General features: G+C 43.3%; 1 protein-coding gene across 2 annotated transcripts in view; it reads right to left on the reverse strand.

The window, feature by feature from the left end:
- Window positions 1–18,444, reverse strand: part of EIF3L (eukaryotic translation initiation factor 3 subunit L) — a 29,644-nt gene extending 11,200 nt beyond the window's left edge. Inside the window, exons 1-8 of one of the 2 annotated variants that reach the window (XM_045552898.1) lie at window positions 18,338–18,444; window positions 17,746–17,794; window positions 16,645–16,855; window positions 12,026–12,105; window positions 9,624–9,685; window positions 7,308–7,377; window positions 6,708–6,781; window positions 680–851 (exon numbers count right to left, since the gene is read on the reverse strand). In XM_045552898.1, the coding sequence (XP_045408854.1) occupies window positions 680–851; window positions 6,708–6,781; window positions 7,308–7,377; window positions 9,624–9,685; window positions 12,026–12,105; window positions 16,645–16,855; window positions 17,746–17,794; window positions 18,338–18,370 (751 nt within the window). In that variant the 5' untranslated portion in view covers window positions 18,371–18,444. Of the gene's footprint in view, window positions 1–679; window positions 852–6,707; window positions 6,782–7,307; window positions 7,378–9,623; window positions 9,686–12,025; window positions 12,106–16,644; window positions 16,856–17,745; window positions 17,795–18,337 lie in introns of those variants that run through there. The other variant, XM_045552899.1, reaches the window with a different exon arrangement.
- Window positions 18,445–19,102: the final 658 nt, after the last annotated feature.

Genomic DNA, 19,102 nt, shown 5'->3' on the forward strand with positions numbered 1-19,102 from the left:
CACTGTGCCATAATGTATGCACTCACAAATTTGGGGATTTTGGAGCACTTCGGATTTTTGGATTAGGGATGTTTGACCTGTACATACTACTACATATACAGTATAGTATCAAACAAAATCCGTACTGCCTGAGAAGGCTACTAAAATACTTCTCCCTATATCAACTAACTGTCTCTGTGAGGCCAGATTTCCCTTATATACTTCAATCTAAACAGTATATTGTTTAACAGACTGAATGCAGAAGCAGAAATGAGAATCCAGCTGTCTTCTATAAAGCCTGACACTGAAGACACCTGCAAAAATGCCACTCTTTTTATTGGAAAAAAAATTTTTTTTAAATATAGATAAACTTTGTGGTTCTCAATATTTTAAAAAACGTTTTGACACCAAAAAGTTTGAGAAGCAATAATCTAAACAAAGGCCCTAGAGACACAGTGGAAGTGTTCACAAATGTAAATTTCAATATGCTCTGATTTAGTCTGTCCCTCAACAGACTGCCAAGCCCAGTAGCCCCCACCATCAGCATTCAGCTACTGTTGATATTGAAGCACCAAAGAAGAGCCAACAGCCCACTGCCTAAGAGTGACTCATCTGCTCTACTGGCAGTATCTACTCGTTCGGAACAGATGGCAAGCAGCTGGAAACTCACAGGTCATGGCAATCAGCCTGTTGCACTCACCTCCACTTGTGTATACCTCCAACTGACGATTGATGTTGGATTTGTCTACCAAGGAATGAAGGACATTGAGGACACTGTGAACATTCCAAATTTTGGGATTGGAACGAAGGAAGTCAATCTCCTCCTCAGACTTTTTGGCAGTCTTACAGCGGTACTGACTAAATGACTGAAACTGTTGAGGAAGAAGGGAAAGATTTAGCAGCAGTATAAACCCAGACTAACAGTTCACATACACAATGCTGCAAATGAGGCACCACCAGGGCTCTGGACAGGGAAAGGTAAAAGCCAGACAACCATTTCCCATTCTAAATCATTTTGTACACTGTTTTTCAAAGCCATCTTTGATTACATTGTAAATTTTATTGATTACTGAATGTTACTTATGCTACAATTAAGTAAAAATCTCTAAGATTAGAAATCTCTAGGATTAGAATGGAAAAACCATTCAATTTGGAGTCCAGTACAACCTAAAGTCACTTACAATCTCTGGGAGTCACAATGCAGTTGACCTGGCAAACAAAGCACCAGAGGTGCTCCTGTAACTGATCTATTCAGATATTCCTTAACCATGCCAAGGCCAGGGTTATGAGTAATGATGTGGTGTAGGTATGTGCATATGTGTGCCTTTCCTATCAGAGCTGAACACCAATTCCCAGTCTGTGTCACCTCTCTATCACTCTCAACTAGAGTCTGGTCAAGTATAAGGCACACACAAATAGCATCCCATAGAAATTTGTTTAGGTCCAGTGGTTCTACCTGGAACCAGTGCCTGGCTGCCTCCATCAGTCATGCAGCTAACAGTACAGCAGACTACCCACTCAATCAGAATTTTTTTTTTTTTTTTTTTTTTGAGACAGAGTGTTGCTTTGTTGCCCTGGCTAGAGTGAGTGCCATGGCGTCAGCCTAGCTCACAGCAACCTCAAACTCCTGGGCTTAAGCGATCCTACTGCCTCAGCCTCCCAAGTAGCTGGGACCACAGGCATGAGCCACCATGCCCAGCTAATTTTTTTCTATATATATTTTTAGTTGGCCAGATAATTTCTTTCTATTTTCAGTAGAGACGAGGTCTCGCTCTTGCTCAGGCTGGTCTCGAACTCCCAACCTCGAGCGATCCACCTGCCTCGGCCTCCCAGAGTGCTAGGATTACAGGTGTGAGCCACCGCGCCCGGCCCAGAATTTTTTTTTGAGACAGGGTCTCGCTCTGTTGCCCGGAATAGGGTGTAATAGTGTCATCATAGCTCACGGCAATCTCAAACGCCTGGGCTCAAGCAATCCTTCTGCCTCGGCCTCCCAAGTTGCTGGGACTACAGGTGCACACCACCACACCTAGCTAATTTTTCTATTTTTTCTGTAGAGATGAGGTCTTGCTCTGTTGCCCAAGCTGGTCTCAAACTCCTGGCCTCAAGTGATCCTCCTGTCTCGGCCTCCCAAAGTGCTAGGATTACAGGCATGAGCCACTGCACCTGGCCTCAATCAGAATTTTTAAAAACTCCCTGGTTGATTCTGGTATGCACCAGGGGTGGAAACCAGAGACCTAGAATCTAGGTCATGATCTAAGATTGTTCTTCAATTCTAAAATATTATCTTCATATAAGAATGTAGGACAAAAAGTTTCTGATTTTATAATAAAGAATAATATCCAGAATATATAAGGAATTCTCATAAATCAGTAAGAAAATGTTCAATCTCTTTAGTTATCAGAAAAATGTACTCTGAGATTACCATTTCTTTTCCATCAAACTGACAAAAATTAAACAGACTGGTAACATCCAGTATAGAAAACAGTTGCTCTCAAATGCTGCTGGCAGTAGAACAATTTGATATAGCCCATTGAAAAGATAATATGTTATTATTTATGAAATTTCAAAGTGAGGTGGGTGCCTTTTGCGTATAACCCTAGCACTTTGGGAGGTCGAGGCAGAAGGATGGCGGGAGGATCATTTGAGGCTGGGAGTTGAAGAGCAGCCTGAATAACACAGTGAGACCCCTTCTCCACAAAAAATAGAAAAATTAGCTGTGCATGGTGGCGCATGCCTGTAGTCCCAGCTACTGGAGAGGCTGAGACAGAAGATTACTAGAGCATGGGAGTTTTGAAGGTACCGTGTAGCCCAGGCAACAATGTAAGACATCCTCTCAAAAGAAAGAAAAGCAAAATGTGATTAAAATGTTCTTTATCGGCTGGGCGCGGTGGCTCACGCCTGTAATCCTAGCCCTCTGGGAGGCCGAGGTGGGTGGATCGCTCAAAGTCAGGAGTTCAAGACCAGCCTGAGCAAGAGCGAGACCTCGTCTCTACTAAAAACAGAAACAAATTACCTGGCCAACTAAAATATATATATAGAAAAAATTAGCCGGGCATGGTGGTGCATGCCTATAGTCCCAGCTACTCGGGAGGCTGAGGCAGGAGGATCGTTTAAGCCCAGGAGTTTGAGGTTGCTGTGAGCTAGACTGACGCCACGGCACTCACTCTAGCCCGGGCAACAAAGCGAGACTCTGTCTCAAAAAAAAAAAAAAATGTTCTTTATCTTAATTGTGATGATACATATACATTGTTCAAATCTCATCAACTACATATGTACATCGGTACATTTTACTTTATATAAACTATATCTCCATAAAGCTGATTTGAAATAATTTAAAAAGCAAAGATCTTTCAACCAACAATCCTACTTTTAGGTAGTGACCCCTAGAAATATACCTATGTATAACACATCCAAGGATATTCATTAAGTAACTTTTTTTTTTTGAGACAGAGTCTTGCTTTGTTGCCTGGGTTAGAGTGCCGTGGCATCAGCCTAGTTCACAGCAACCTCAATCTGCCTCAGCCTCCCAAGTAGCTGGGACTATAGGCATGAGCCACCATGCCCAGCTAATTTTTTTCTATATGTATTTTTAGTTGCCCAGATAATTTCTTTCTATTTTTAGTAGAGAGGGGGGTCTCGCCCTTGCTCAGGCTCGTCTCGAACTCCTGAACTCAAGCGATCCTGCCGCCTCGGCCTCCCAGAATGCTAGGATTACAGGCGTGAGCCAACGTGCCCGGCCAATTCACTTTTTATAATAGTGGCAACTGACAACCCAAACTGTCACAAGAGGAGTGGTATGTCCATTATCATATACACTGCAGTAAAAGAACAAGGCAGTTAGTTCTATGAAGACATAGTTTAAATGTTACAAGTCACAGCAAATGGCACAACAGAGCATGATGCCTTTTTATGATCTCTTTCAGGCCAGGTATAATGGCTCACGCCTGTAATCCCAGCACTTTGGGAGGCCCAGGCAGGAGGATTGCTTGTGGCCAGTTCAAGACCAGATTGAGCAACATAGTGAAACCCTGTCTCTACAAAACATTAAGAAATTAGCCAGGCGTGGTAGTACATGCCTATAGTCCTTGCTACTCAGGAGGCTGAGGGGGGAGGACTGCTTGAGCCCAGGAGTTCAAGGCAACAGTGAGCTATGATTGCACACCAACTGGGCAACAGAACAAGACCCTGCCTCCAAAAAAAAAAAAAAAAAAAATGCCGGCGCGGTGGCTCACGCCTACAATCCTAGCACTATTAAGGAGGCCGAGACGTGAGGATCGCTTGAGCTTAGGAGTCTGAGATCAGCCTGAGCAAGAATGAGACCCCGTCTCTACTAAAAATAGAAAAAAAATTAGCCAAGTGACTAAAAATAGAAAAAACAAATTACCCAAGTGTGGTGGTGCACACCAGTAGTCTCAGCTACTCAGGAGGCTGAGGCAAGAGGATTGCTTGAGCCCAGGAATTTGAGGCTGCTGTGAGCTAGGCTGACATCATGGCACTCTAGCCTGGGCAACAGAGGGAGGGAGACTCTGTGTCCAAAAAAAAAAAAAAAGATCTCTGAGTACATGTACTTGACAGAAATATCAACATAGTACATTTCCTTATGGACAATAATTGATGACTCTGCAAAGGCAAGGAAGACAGGCACTTTATTTGCAGTTTGAAAAAAAACAAACCTTTAGCAGTAACAACACATTCATATAGTACTTGCATCAACAGAAATAAATGAAGAGTGGTGAGGAGGAGCCACTAACCCCATGTGGCATCTATCTGGTCAGGAGGAATCACACCAGGCACTCAATGATCCTCGCTGGACAGTCTTTGTTAGAAACAGAAAGCACCTTAAGCTTCTTAATGAGAAAACAGGGCTAAGCAGAGGGAATTATGATTATCTTCAGAGGGATGAAGAAACTCAGCACAGATGATCCTCATTCACTTCCCCTGAGTCAGCACGACTGCCAACCACCTGAAAGTACACCCGATGAGGCTGATGCAGGCCAAGAAGCCAGAGAGGGCAAACAAGGCCAGTGCAGATTGTGGCCTTCACTGTAAAAGGCACTGAAGCTTAATCTTAAGCATGAAGGCACTTTCTCAAAGAGCCCCATGACGGTTTTCTCAGCTTGCCCATCATAACTTGTCAGCACTTTGTATTCACAAAGTCTCTCTGGTCCATGGAGCTCAAATAATGTCTTTATTAAGACTGCAATTTACCCTGCAATACCCAGTGAGAGCTATACCCACAAAACATGGGGAAAAAGGGTTATATTTTCCCAGAACCTACATTTGATAGTTTTTATTCTGTATCTCTAAAGAATACAAGGACTGGGCTAAAGAAAAGATAGAAAAGAATAATGACATTGATGATCATCATAATGAACAGGCAACATTTGTTAACTATTCCGTGACAGGTACCATGCTAAGCACTTCACATGCAGTACCCGAGCAATCTTTCCAACTTTTTTTTTTTTTTTTTTGAGACAGAGTCTCACTCTGTCACCCCAACCAGAGTGCTGTGGTATGACCAATTTCTGGGCTCAAGCAATAGTCCTGCCTCAGCCTCCCGCCACCACTTCCAGCTCATATTTTCTATTTTTAGTAGAGATGGGGTCTTGCTCGTGGTCAGGCTGGTCTCAAACTCCTGACTGCAAGCAATCGTCCAGCCTTGACCTCCGAGAGTGCTAGGAGTGAGCCACCATACCCAGCCTTCAACAACTCCTCTTTAGAGATGAAAAAACCAATGCACAGTGGGGTTAAGTACATGCCCAACTTTCAGGGCCAGTGAACAGCAAAACCTCAATTCTTACCCCCAGGCTACACAGCTGCTGCATGCTGTATGTTATTTTCATCTGGCGCATTTCTTGGTGGAACCTTAACAATAACACCCTGAGACAGGTGATACTTCCTTTTTGGTAAAAATGCTCTAGTGTATTCTGACCAAGCATATACTCAAGTAACCGCCTGCATAATCAAGATATAGAATGTTTCCATCTTGTACATGAAAGTGAGGTTCAGAGAACTTAAATAACATGTCACTGTTATAACGCTACTAGGTGGTAGCCCCTAAACTAGAATCCACCTCCACCTGGCTCCAAAGCCTGTGAAGCCTGCGAGACCACCTTTCAAGTAAGTAAGAATCTGGTGAAAGTCAGGCACTCAACTCATCTGACTTCCAAGTTCCTAAGTGGAGCACGCTTAGCCTTCACTGTCTCTTCACAAAACCATGCGACACGGGAGTCCACTGTCAAAGGATACTTTATACTAAGATGCATAGTTTTTAAACTATGCATCTTTTTTTTTTTTTTTTTTGAGACAGAGTCTCGCTGTGTTGCCCGGGGTAGAGTGAGTGCCGTGGCATCAGCCTAGCTCACAGCAACCTCAAACTCCTGGGCTTAAGCGATCCTACTACCTCAGCCTCCCGAGTAGCTGGGACTACAGGCATGCGCCACCATGCCCGGCTAATTTTTTCTATATATATATTTTAGTTGGCCAGATAATTTCTTTCTATTTTTTTTTTTTTTTTTTAGTAGAGACGGGGTCTCGATCTTGCTGAGGCTGGTCTCAAACTCCTAACCTCGAGCAATCCACCTGCCTCGGCCTCCCAGAGTGCTAGGATTACAGGCGTGAGCCACCGCGCTCGGCCACTATGCATCTTTTGAACAACACAAACAATGGTAGCAGCTGCTCCTTGATTGGACCAGTTATATCAAACTAGACTGAAGCTGACCAGATACCTGGTAGATGAATTCATCGATGATATCCCAGAGCCACTGATTGGGTAGTTCAAGGGGAGCAGGACCATCAGCATCTGTGCAGGAGATCACAAAAAAGTCAGATTCAAACCCATGTCTTTGCCCTTTCAGTAAAGCTGCAGAATGTTCTTTGTAATTTCTCTTTAAAGGACTATAAATCACAAGCCCTCCCTTCTTCCATTTGCATATTAAAATCCTGTTAAAGCTGGGTGAGATGACTCCTGCCTGTAATGTCAGCTACTCGGAAGATTGAGACAGAAGGACTGCTTGAGTCCAGGAGTTAAAGACCAGCTATGATGAGGCCACTCTATCCAGGGCGACAGAGCGAGACTCTGTCTCCAAAAAAAAAAAAAAATTAGCCAGGCACAGCGGTGTACACCTATAGTCCCAGCTACTTGGGAGGCTGAGGTGGAAGGATCACTTGAGCCCAGGAGTTATGATTGTACCACTGCACTCCAACAGCCCAAGCAACAGAGTGAGACCCTATCTCTTAAAAAAAAAAAAAAATCCTACAAAAAAGAACTGGAAGCCAATGCTGGCCCTCATTATAATCATATCCCCTTGGCCAAATCTCAGACTCACTAAGAATGTAGTTGAAGAGATTGCAGTAGTTGTAGTAGGATTCAAACCTCTGCTCCAAGGAAGGTCCTCCCTGTAAAAAGACCAGAAAGACATCAGAACACAGATATTTAAGTGTTTTACTCAGGGTCTACCATGATGGCTGAGAACAAATAAAACAAGAATTGATGTCTGTCCTCTCCTTAGCATGCGGAGAGTGCTCAGTGAGAGGGAAGGCAAATCCTACAGCAGTTCAAAAGGGCACTGAACACTGCAACGCAGTTAGGTTTTATAGCAACAGACCTTAAAACTCAGAAAGCAGGCATGCAGATCTGGCAAAGTAGAGACAAGGGCAAGTATTTCAGGAAAAGCCACACTAACAAAGGCAAAGAGATAAAATCAAGGCACTCGAAGGCTAAGGAGTTAGAGGAGACGATGCTGCACCAGGCTACACTGGACTACAATGGGCCAGGAATGTAGCAATCCATCTTCCAGTGCCAAACGAGAATGTAGGCCAAGGCGTCAGCAAATCTACTCCACCTCCTGTTTTGTAAATAAGTTTCACTAGAGCACAGCCATGCCCACTCATTACTTACTGTGACTGCTACAAAGGCAGAGCTAAACAGGTGTGACAGAGACCATCATGTCCCTCAAAGCCTAAAATACTTACTACCTGGCCCTTCACGGAAGAGGCTGCTGACCCCTGATCTGGTCTTTATGTTGCTGGCAACTGAGAATCACTAACTGTTTCTGAGGCGGGGAACAATAAAATGAACGATGTATTTGTGATGGAGTGGGAAAAACACAGCCTTAGCATCTTAGCCCCACAATTTACTAACCATGGGATTCTGACAAGGTATTTAATCTCTCTGTAAAATGTGAACAAGACTATGACTAAGCCAGGCACAGTGGTGCATGCCTATAGTCCCGGCTACTTGGGAGGCTGAGGAGGGAGGATCGCTTGAGCCCAGGAGTTCGAGTCCAGTCTGGGCAACATACTGAGACCTTGTGTCTTAAAAAAAAAAAAAAAGAGGCCAGGTGCAATGGCTCATTCTGGGAGGCTGAGGCAGGAGGTTCGCTTGAGGTCAGGAGTTTGAGATCAGCCTGAGCAACAGTGAGAACCCATCTCTACTAAAAATAGAAAAAATTAGCCGGGCATGGTGGCGTGCACCTGTAGTCCCAACTGAGGCTGAGACAGAAGAATCGCTTGAGTCCAGGAGTTTGAGGTTACTGTGAGCTAGGCTGATGCCATGGCACTCTAGCCTGGGCAACAGAGTGAGACTTTGTCTCCAAAAAAAGAAAAAAAAAGAAAAAAGGAAAAAGAAGGCTGTGACTAGTCACAATCAAATAAGATTATGTATGGTGCTTAATACATTAAGCACATTCAATGAAAAACCTACCCCGAGGGATTTAAAACTAGTTATGTTGAAGATAAGGCTGAACAGGATTTGCTGCAAGGTTGGATGTCAAGTCAGAGAAAAGTAACAAATGATACCAAGATTTTCAGTCCAATTAACTAGGTGTACCATTTAGTGAGATGATTAACATGGGAGGAATGGGTTTATAGGGAAAATAAGAGTTAAGTTTTGGACACGTTAAGCTTGAGATGACTATCAGACAGCCAAGTGGAGATGTTGAACCGTCAGTTGGATATACAAGTCTGGACTTCAGTGAAGAGACTGGGGCTAAAGATAGATTTTTTAAGTCATCAGTATAAATAGTACAAATGGTATTTTAAGAGACTTGGGGCACTCTAAAATTTAGAAACCAGGAAAAAAGGAGAATCCAGCAAGTGCTCAAAGTTGAGATAGCATGTAGAACACTTGTGTCACAACACTATGGGCCTAGGTTCAAGGAGTTTTGCCACTTACTAGTTGCATAAATTTGAGAACAAGTAACCTCTCTGCACCTCAGTTGCCAACTTTGTAGGACTGCTATGAGGATCAGAGATGTGAAGATGTGTGCCAAGTGCCTAGCACTGTGCCTGTGAAACAGTTGACAGTGCCATGTGCATTTCAGACAAAAGGAGGCTCATGGACAATGCACTAAGGGAAAAGGGGAATCCCAAGCAGAAACAGCAACAGGTGCTGGAAACACCCTCTAGGACTGCAGCCTGTCACCCAGCTCACGGTGTGACTGCCCCATCAGGGAGAACTGTGGGGACAGAGAATCAAAAAGGACAGACAGGCTACGTAGTTTCAGCTTCGAACAGCTTTCTGGATTAAATTTTTCTCTCCGCCATTCCTTAATAGACAGTTCAAAAACATGCCGATCACTCTTGGATCAAGGGACAAAAATGCCATGAGTTTAAAAAACCACTAGCAACATTTAAATACTCACACTGACTTTGGCATATATGTGCCTGTAGTATAATTCTTTGTATAAAATCAGGAAGACAGCATCTGAAAGAGATGGCAAAAGGGTGCTTCAGTATCCACGGAACAACTGAGGTCTTCGGGCAGTTTTAGCCCTTTGGCAGGGAGGAATAAAGGCGATTTTAGAGAACAAACATGTAAACTCTTAGGCATATCCCTAAGAATACATGCAATGAGAAAATCCATTTCTCATTCTACTCTGTCAACCTCATCTTAACCTCAGACCTATTTCCTTTCACCACTTAGAGACTTTTGCCATCCAATTACTTAAATAAATCAGCACATAAATAAACAGCAATAGCTCCAGAGGGCAATATGCCACTATTAAAATTACAAATAGGCCGGGCACGGTGGCTCACGCCTGTAATCCTAGCACTCTGGCAGGCCGAGGCGGGTGGATCGTTTGAGCTCAGGAGTTCGAGACCAGCCTGAGCAAGAGTGAGACCCCGTCTCTACTAAAAATAGAAAGAAATTATATGGACAGCTAAAAATATATATATAGAAAAAATTAGCCAGGCATGGTGGCGCATGCCTGCAGTCCCAACTACTCGGGAGGCTGAGGAAGGAGGACCGCTTGAGCCCAGGAGTTTGAGGTTGCTGTGAGCTATGCTGACGCCACGGCACTCACTCTAGCCCAGGCAACAGAATAAGACTCTGTCTCAATTTAAAAAAAAAAAAAAAAAAAAACAACCAGTAAGGTTTTATGTTGAATACTTGCTTTCCTTCTGGGAGCCTAGAATTTTGGTATGTTAGGGAGAAGGCACCTACATGACTAGGCCCCAGTACAGTCCCAGGGCACTGAGTCTGTAATGAACTTCCCTGATAGACATTTCACGTATGTCCCATGTGACTCCACTGGGAGAGGTTTGTACCTGGTTCCTCTGTACTTTAGCCCATGTACCTTTCCCCCTTGCTGATTTTACTTTGTATCCTTTTGCTGTAAACCCTCATAAATGTGGGTACAACTATATGCTGAGTCCTGTGGGTCCTCCTAGCAAATAATCAAACCTGGGGGTGGACTTGAGGACTCCTGGAGATGCAGAACACTCTCCAAAATTATAAGTAGAAAAAAAACAGGAGAAAGAAAACGAAGCTTAGTTTATATAAAAAAGAACAAAAGAATTATCCCCATTTGCTTATACATGCACAGAATATCATAGGAAGGATAAACAAGAAAATGGTAACACTAGTTGTTTCCAGAGATAGAAACTGAAAACTTGGGACAGAAAAGGGAGGGGGATTTTTATACCAAATCCCCTTTTTTACTATAAATCCTGTGAATTTTTACCTGTTTCTAAATAAATATAGGTATATTTAAAAAAATGAGACTCCATGTTCTTAATATACATAATATTACATTCTCTACAGGCAAAATATTAACATCTCAACAACATAGAAAATATTTATTCCAGAATGGGGTTGTCTTTTATCAGACAACGATAATAAAAGTAAGTGCTCAAAAAACATCAGGTGTAACATTTTGTTAAGACTTACACAATGAAAACTACAAAACATTGCTGAAAGAAATTAAAGACCTACCTTGGTTGTCTAGTGATCAGGGAAAAATAAAAAGAAATTGAAGACTTAAATAAATGGAAAGCTATCCCTTGTCCATGGATCGGAGGACTTAACATTGTTAAGATGGAAATACTCCACAAATTGAGCTTCAGATTCAATGCAATTCCTGTCAAAATCCCAGCTGGCTACTTTGCAGAAACTCACAAGCTGATCCTAAAATTCATAAAGAAATCCAAGGGACCCAGAATAGCCAAAACAATATTGAAAAAGAACTAAGTTGGAGGACTTATACTTCCCAATTTCCAAATTTAGTACAAAGCTACAGTAATCAAGATGGTGTGATACAAGCATGGGATAGATACTGATCAATGGAATGGAACTGAACATCCAGAAATAAACGCTTACATTTATGAATCAACTGTTTTCAAGATAATCCAATGGGGGAAAGAGTGGTTTTTTCAAATACTAGTGCTGGGAAGCTATATCCACATTCAAAACAATGAAGTTGGATCTGCCTCCCTCACCCATATAAAGGACATCACCCAAGGAAGTGAAGGGCGGGAGGCTAGATAGCCCATTCCAAAATGACTATAACGATCACCAAATAAATTACAGAAGGAAATGGAAACAGGAACAAAAGATCTCAATTTCAGCCTTCATCACATGAGGGATCTCTGTCCCCTCAAATTATTCAGCCTTCATTCAACAAGTTATTTTACTAAGGACCCACGATGTACCAAGCCCTGGGGAAACAAAAGGGAGAGCAAAATAGCCACAGATGCTCCTGAGCTTTCTAATGACCCAGTGGGATCCCATCCAGCACACAGGATACAAAGAGCTCACACATACCGTTGCCAACCTGTGGAGCAATGGCTTCAGCCTCAGGCCAAGGTGTATTCTTGAAGAATCTTTCAGTCAGCTTAGTCCAGCTGAAAATCAAGCAGAAAAATTCTAACTCCAAAAGGACTGTAGAGCACCAACCTTTACATTTTATAGTTGAAGACCCAGGCTCAGAGAGGGTAGATGTCACAGAAACAGAGCCAAGGCCAGAGCCCTCAAAGTCCACAACTTTCTTCAACTATGCACTTCAGACAATCTTTCTTAACATAATAAGACACTCTTTTTATATCATTTAGGCACCCACCAAGCCTTTCAGGATTATCTCCCGTCTCTTTATCATGAATTACAGCATATTTAACTGCTTGCTATTCCCTGATATGAGCACTACTTTTTAGACACCAGTACCCAATCCCTTAGCACATAGTGTTCCCATGCCTGGCACACTACACTGTGCTCCTCTCCAAACACAGAAGCAAACCAGTCTGCTGCAGTCTGTGGCCACAACAGACCTACAGCATCCAATCTGCTTCTCAAACCTCCAAGAAGGCTGCTCTTCCATTTTCCTCTCCTGATCCCCTTAGCAGCTACTTTTCCACATGCTCCCCTAGCCCTACCTCTCCCAACTTCTCTGGCCCTTCCAGTCTAGCATATAAACGTATGTGCTCAAGCTCCCCTTCAAAACACAGAACGAAACAGAAAGCGTATCAGTGACCAGTAAATCCTCTATACTTACCATCCGCCTTTCACACCCCACTGCTATCTGACTGCTGCCTCCAACAGTCCACTGAAATTGACCTCGCTAAGGTTAGAAAGGACACTCAAAAGCACTAAACATCTGTTCACCATCTCCTTCTTCAAAGTCTCTTCTGAAGACTTTTTGGTTCCTATGATACTTCTCCCTGCTGATTTACCATTAGGTTGGTCCAAAAGATATTGCAGAGGCCGGGCAAGGTGGCTCACACCTGTAATCCTAGCACTCTGGGAGGCCAAGGTGGGAAGATCGCTTGAGCTCAGGAGTTCGAGACCAGCCTGAGCAAGAGTGAGATCCCATCTCTACTAAAAATAGAAAAATTAGCTGGGTGTCATGGCGTGCACCTACATGTAGTCCCAGCTACTCAGGGGGCTGAGGCAGGAGAATCGTTAGAGCCCAGGAGTTTGAGGTTGCTACGAGCTAGGCTGACGCCTGGGCACTCTAGCCCAGTTGACAGAGCAACATTCTGTCTCAAAAATAAATAAATAGTTAAAAAAAAAAAAAAAAGTAATTGCAGTTTTAGCATTGTTGAAATTTCCCGTTGATACTGAAATACATTCTTACATAAATGTGGTTATGTTATACATCATTTTAATGCACATTTCTTGCTTTCTGTTTTTTTACTAATGACTTATTACTTGCTGTTTGATATTTACTTTAGACTATGGAAATGAGTTAGACAAAAAGCAAATTTGAGCAATTTTCTCATTAGAGTTCAAAATGGGTCGTAAAGCAGCGGAGACAACTGGCAACATCAACAACGCATTTGGCCCAGGAACTGCTAACGCACAGTGCAGTGGTAGTTCAAGAAGTTTGCAAAGGAGATGAGAGTCTTTAAGATGAGGAGCGCAGTGGCCAGCCATCAGAAGTTGACAACGACCAATTGAGAGCAATCATTGAACCTGATCCTCTTACAACTACCCAAGAAGTCACCAAAGAACTCAATGCTGACCATCCTACTATGGTTATTTGGAATTTGAAGCAAATTGGAAAGGTGAAAAGGCTTGGTAAGTGGGTGCCTCATGAGCTGACAGAAAATCAAAAAAATTATCATTCTGAAGGGTTGTCTTCTCTTATTGTACCCGTAAGGAACCATTTCTTGATTAGATTGCAATGTGCGACGAAAAGTGGATTTTATATGACAACCAGTGACAACCAGCTCAGTGGTTGAACGAGAAGCTCCAAGGCACTTCCCAAAGTCAAACTTGTACCAAAAAAAGGTCGTGGTCGCTGTTTGGTGGTCTGCTGCCGGTCTGATCCACTACGGCTTTTTGAATCGCAGTAAAACCATTACATCTAAGAAGTATACTCAGCAAATCCATGAGATGCACCAAAAACTGCAACGCCTACAGCTGGCACTAGTCAACAGAAAGGGCCCAATTCTTTTCCATGACAACACCCAACCTCAAGTCACACACCCAACGCTTCAAAAGCTGACTGAACAAATTGGGCTACGAAGTTTTGCCTCATCTGGCATATTCACCTGACCTCTCACCCACCAATTACCAATTCTTCAAGCATCTCAACAACTTTTTGCAGGGAAAACGTTTCCACAACCAGCAGGATGCAGAAAATGATTTCCAAGAGTTTGTCGAATACTGAAGCACGGATATTTAAGCTACAGAAATAAAAAAATTTATTTCTCTTTGGCAAAAATGTGTTGATTGTAATGGTTCCTATTTTGATTAATAAAGATATGTTTGGCCGGGCGTGGTGGCTCACACCTGTAATCCTAGCTCTCTGGGATGCCGAGGAGGGAGGATAGCTGGAGCTCAGGGGTTCAACACCAGCCTAAGCAGTGAGACCCCATCTTTACCGAATGAAAAACAAAAAAAACAAAAAACAAACAAAAAAAATACACAAAACAACAAAACCCAGCCGTGCGTCGTGGCACACACCTGTAGTCCCAGCTACCTGGGAGGCTGAGGCAAAAGGATCACTCACAGCCCAGGAGTTGGAGCCTGCCGTGAGCTACCACATCACCTGTACTCTACCCAGGGACACTGAGTGACACTCTGTCTCAATAAAATAAGATAAAATAAAAATAAAATAAAATATATGTTTGAGCCTAGTTATAATGATTTAAATTTCAGTCTGAAACCGCAATTACTGTTGCACCAAACTAATACCCACTTTTCTTTCTGCTCTGTCTCCTTTACTGGTCCTCTTTCTTTGCCTGCCCATCCAACGCTAAAGAAACATAATTCCTCAGGCACCAGCCATGCTTCTCACTACATCTCCTAGGGTAAGAGCAACCATAAGCTTGGTTTCAACTATCACATCTGCCTGTACTGCCCAATACAGCAGCCACTAGCTACATGTGACTACTATGATTGAAGAACTGAATTTTAAATTTCAGTTAGTTTTTATTTAAATTTAAAAACTAATACTTGACTCAGTTATTGGAAAACTTTTACGTCTATTTGGAATGATTAGATTATGTAGATCTACTTTTCCAGTCATGAACTTTATAAAATCTAAATACAAATCAATGCACTTTCTGCACCCTCCTTTTGCTCTCCCTTTGTGGTGACAAGGGGTCTGGTTGTCATCTGTGGCATATGTATCACGCTCCGAAAACCTTTATCTGGCTCTTGCTCTATAATGCTATCTTTCTCTCCTCAATAAACTTCATTTTTGTGTTTGCCTTTAAATAAGTAAATACAAATCAATTATTTCTGATACACACTGGATTTAGAAGACGGTACAAACCAAAAAAAGGTAAAATATCTCATTAGTTTTAAAATACCGATTATATATGGAAATAATTTTAGATAAATTTTTACTTCTTTTCACTTTTTAAACATGGGGCTAACATGAACAGCAGTAGTCCATACATGTCTAACAAGAAAGGGGGGAGGGGACGCAGGAAACACAGGTCAGAGATTAACTCCTATTCATTGATCCAATAGGCCTCTCGCTATTTGCTTTCTCTCCCCTATCCTTCCAAGGCTTGCTTACATTATATTATATTTCCTTCATGAAGTCTTTCCTGATTATCCCAGTCTGGGCTGACCTGTCTTATCTCTACTGCCCATCACATAAGGGCAGTCCCTTCAAAACCTCTAGATCTTGGCTCACCCTGGTATGCACTGAGAAGCTGCACAGCAGTTTAGAAATTAGGCTCTGGTGTCAGACCATACAGGTTCAAAACTCAGCACCTCCATTTAACTAGCTATGTGATTTATTGCTGTGCTGTTTCCTCATCTATAAAATCAGAAAAACAATAGTATCTGCTTCATTAGGTTACTGCGAAAAATAAATGAGCAAATACAGGAAAAGCACTATGAACACTGCCTGATCTATTCTGACATTAAATGCTAATTGTTATTATAATTATTAATAGTGATATTATTTTAGACCTTGTACAAGGTTCTGGAGATACAAAGTCCAACAAAATTACATGTCCCTGGCTGGGCGCAGTGGCTCATGCCTGTAATCCTAGCACTTTGGGAGGTCAAGGCAGGAGGATTGCTTGAGGCCAGGAGTTCAAGAGTTCAAGACCAACCTGAGCAAGAGCAAGACCCTGTCTCTACAAAAAATAGAAAAATGATCTGGGTATGGCTACGCATGCCTGAAGTCCCAGCTGCTGGGGAGGCTGAGGCAGGAGGATCGCTTGAGCCTAGGAGTTTGAGGCTGCAGTGAGCTATCATGATGTTACTGCACTCCAGCCTGGGGTGACAGAGTGAGACCCTGTCTCAAAAAAACAAAGAAAAAGAGAAAGAAAAAAGAAAACTACATGTCCCTAGTACCAAGGAATCACAAAGACCCCCAGGGAACGCTTTATAAAAAAAATTAAACATCATCCTGTTTGTAGGAGCTGCATCACTAGGCCAGTCCTACCCAGAAAGAGGTCATTTTAGCCAGTGGCCCATACCTGTTCTCATAGATGTCCTGGATCTCATACACCTTCTGGTCAATGACATCGCTGGAGACACGACTGGCCTGTAACTCATACACTTTCTGGTCAATCAAATCCGAGACAGTTTTGTGGAAATACTGGATGAAGTTTTTGATCACTTCGGGGATCACCTGATAGGTCTGCTGTTCATACTGACGTTCATAAGCAAGGTCCTGCTTTGGATCTCCTGGAGATTGGATACAATAACTACTTTATAGAGTGCTTTCAAACCCACATGTATGATGGAACAAAAGGGCAAGATCGCCCCACAAACTAAACCTCGGTCTATAAAAACCAGTATAGTTCCCTTTCAAAAATTCAGAGATATAAATCTCCCTATCCCATCTCCCTTGTTTCTTCAGAACAATTACCACTACTTAAAGTCATTTTTTCACTTACTGTCTGTTTTGGCCCCTGGAATCTAAAGTCTATGAGGTCAAGAACCTTATCTATCTTGTGCCCAGCTGTACCCTCAGGGCCTAGAACAGATATGTGTGTTAAGGAAGAGAGGTGAGACTGTGGGAAGGGTTAAGTGGTAACAGCCACTTAACATTTTTTGAATGAATAAGTGGTGCCACCTCCTAACTATATGGCTTGCAGTCAATTATGAAACCTCTCTAAGTTTTCTCTTCTTCAGGAGACAACATTAATGTACATACTATACAGAACTGTTTTAAGCAATAAATGAAATATTTCATGTGAAATACTCAGAATGCATAACATTAAATCAAGCCAAATCACTACAACATTTCAGGAGACCTCAAAAGCCTCCCCAAAAGATTTCATTTGGGCTTAGTTTGAATCACTTAAAATTTTCACATCAAGACTTTCTTCTTCAGCTAATAGTTTAAAGCCAGATCAGTAATCCTCCTCTTCTGAGACAATGAGGTGGACCACAATAAAAGCATCGTTTATGAGGCTCCAGATATGATCCCTCCCTCTAAGAGCTAATAACTGACTCCAAACCTGGACCATCAAAAAGCAGTTTTTAACAGACGCCTGTCAGAGCTGGTTGTGAGACATTCAAAAAGGTGCCAATCCCTAGGAGGACTCAGCTAGCCAAACCCACGGTCTCACCTGTGTGCATATCATAGTCGCCCGGGTAGGCATATGGATCATAAGCCGCCTGTGAGGAAAGAGACACGGGGAAAATAGTCACCAACTCGTGAATTCGAAATGCTCGTCCTAGGGCCTATATATCAGGCACAGATGTAAGGATACAAAGGCGGATAAGACATTGTCCCTGCCTTTGAGGAACTTACATGCCTGCAAGAAAAGGGCAGACAGACATTGACAATACACCAAATCGGGTGGAACACAGGAGAGCAAAGCCCAAGAGGCTGTGGAAATCCGTGAGATTTGACCAGACAAAGCGCAGATCCAAAGAGCTCCGTTACGGAAACACAGAACAGTCTAACCAGCCTCCGTCCGCGGTCTTGGGAAAAGGCAGGACAGGCGGACCACACACGCGAAGTGGGCGGGCAGAGCCAGGGCTGCCGAGGAGGCGGAGCTGCGGTAGCCGCACGAGGGCCGCGCGGGAGGCTGGCCGGTGCTAGTCGTGGCCCGCGGAGGCTCCCGGAGAGGCCCGGACACTGCCTCGCCTCGGGGCCCAACATCTAGAGAGCCCTGCCCCTTCGCGGAGCCCACCACGCGCTTGGGGTCACGTTACCTCAGACTCGTAATCATCAGCTGCATAAGACATGTCCACGGCACTCGCGAACGCTGCCGGAAAGAGAGAAAAAGAGCGGCCCACCCTTGCGTCAGGAGACCGGAAGTTCAGCCGCTCTCGGGCCTGCCGGGAAACCGGAAGTCCCTCCGGGGCTGCCGGCAATCTGTGGTAGCCATGTTAGGAAGGATGAGGACTACAAATAACCTGAACTTTTTTTTTTTTCTTCAAATAGAGGATATTCAAGGAATGTGACTCTATAGTACTGGTGTAAATTCAGAGATAAGGACATAACGTAGTTCGGCATAAAGTTAGAGGAGCAAAGTTAGAGGAAACAGAAAGAATGCCACTTGAAGTATGACTGCTTCCTCAGGCCGGCTTCTCGCGTGAAGGAAAATTCTGACGTAGGGGGCCTGACTTGGATGTAGGTGTAAGTGGCTTGCCTGCCACGAGAAAGTTCTTCAAACGTTGCGACCTCAAAAGACTAAACTTATTGGTTGTAAAGGTTGAGACTTGGTCCCATGCAGTGAGAGGGCATTGAGAAGTGTCCCCTCCATTTGGGACACTACGGTTGGAGCAGGCAAAGATGAGGCCAGCTGTGGCGCGAGGCCTGGGACCTGGGCGGCTCTTGAGAGCTCGGGCTTGTGAGGGGCGTGTTCAGACTCTGGCGGTGATCGGGGTTCGAGTCCCGGGGAAGCCCTCAAGGTACTGACGGAGTTATAAAACAAGCCAATAGAAACCGGTTTATGGGTCATGGGTCTCCTTTGA

This window comes from Lemur catta, chromosome 6, assembly GCF_020740605.2.
Source record: "Lemur catta isolate mLemCat1 chromosome 6, mLemCat1.pri, whole genome shotgun sequence".
In the NCBI taxonomy this organism is placed as follows: Eukaryota; Metazoa; Chordata; class Mammalia; order Primates; family Lemuridae; genus Lemur; species Lemur catta.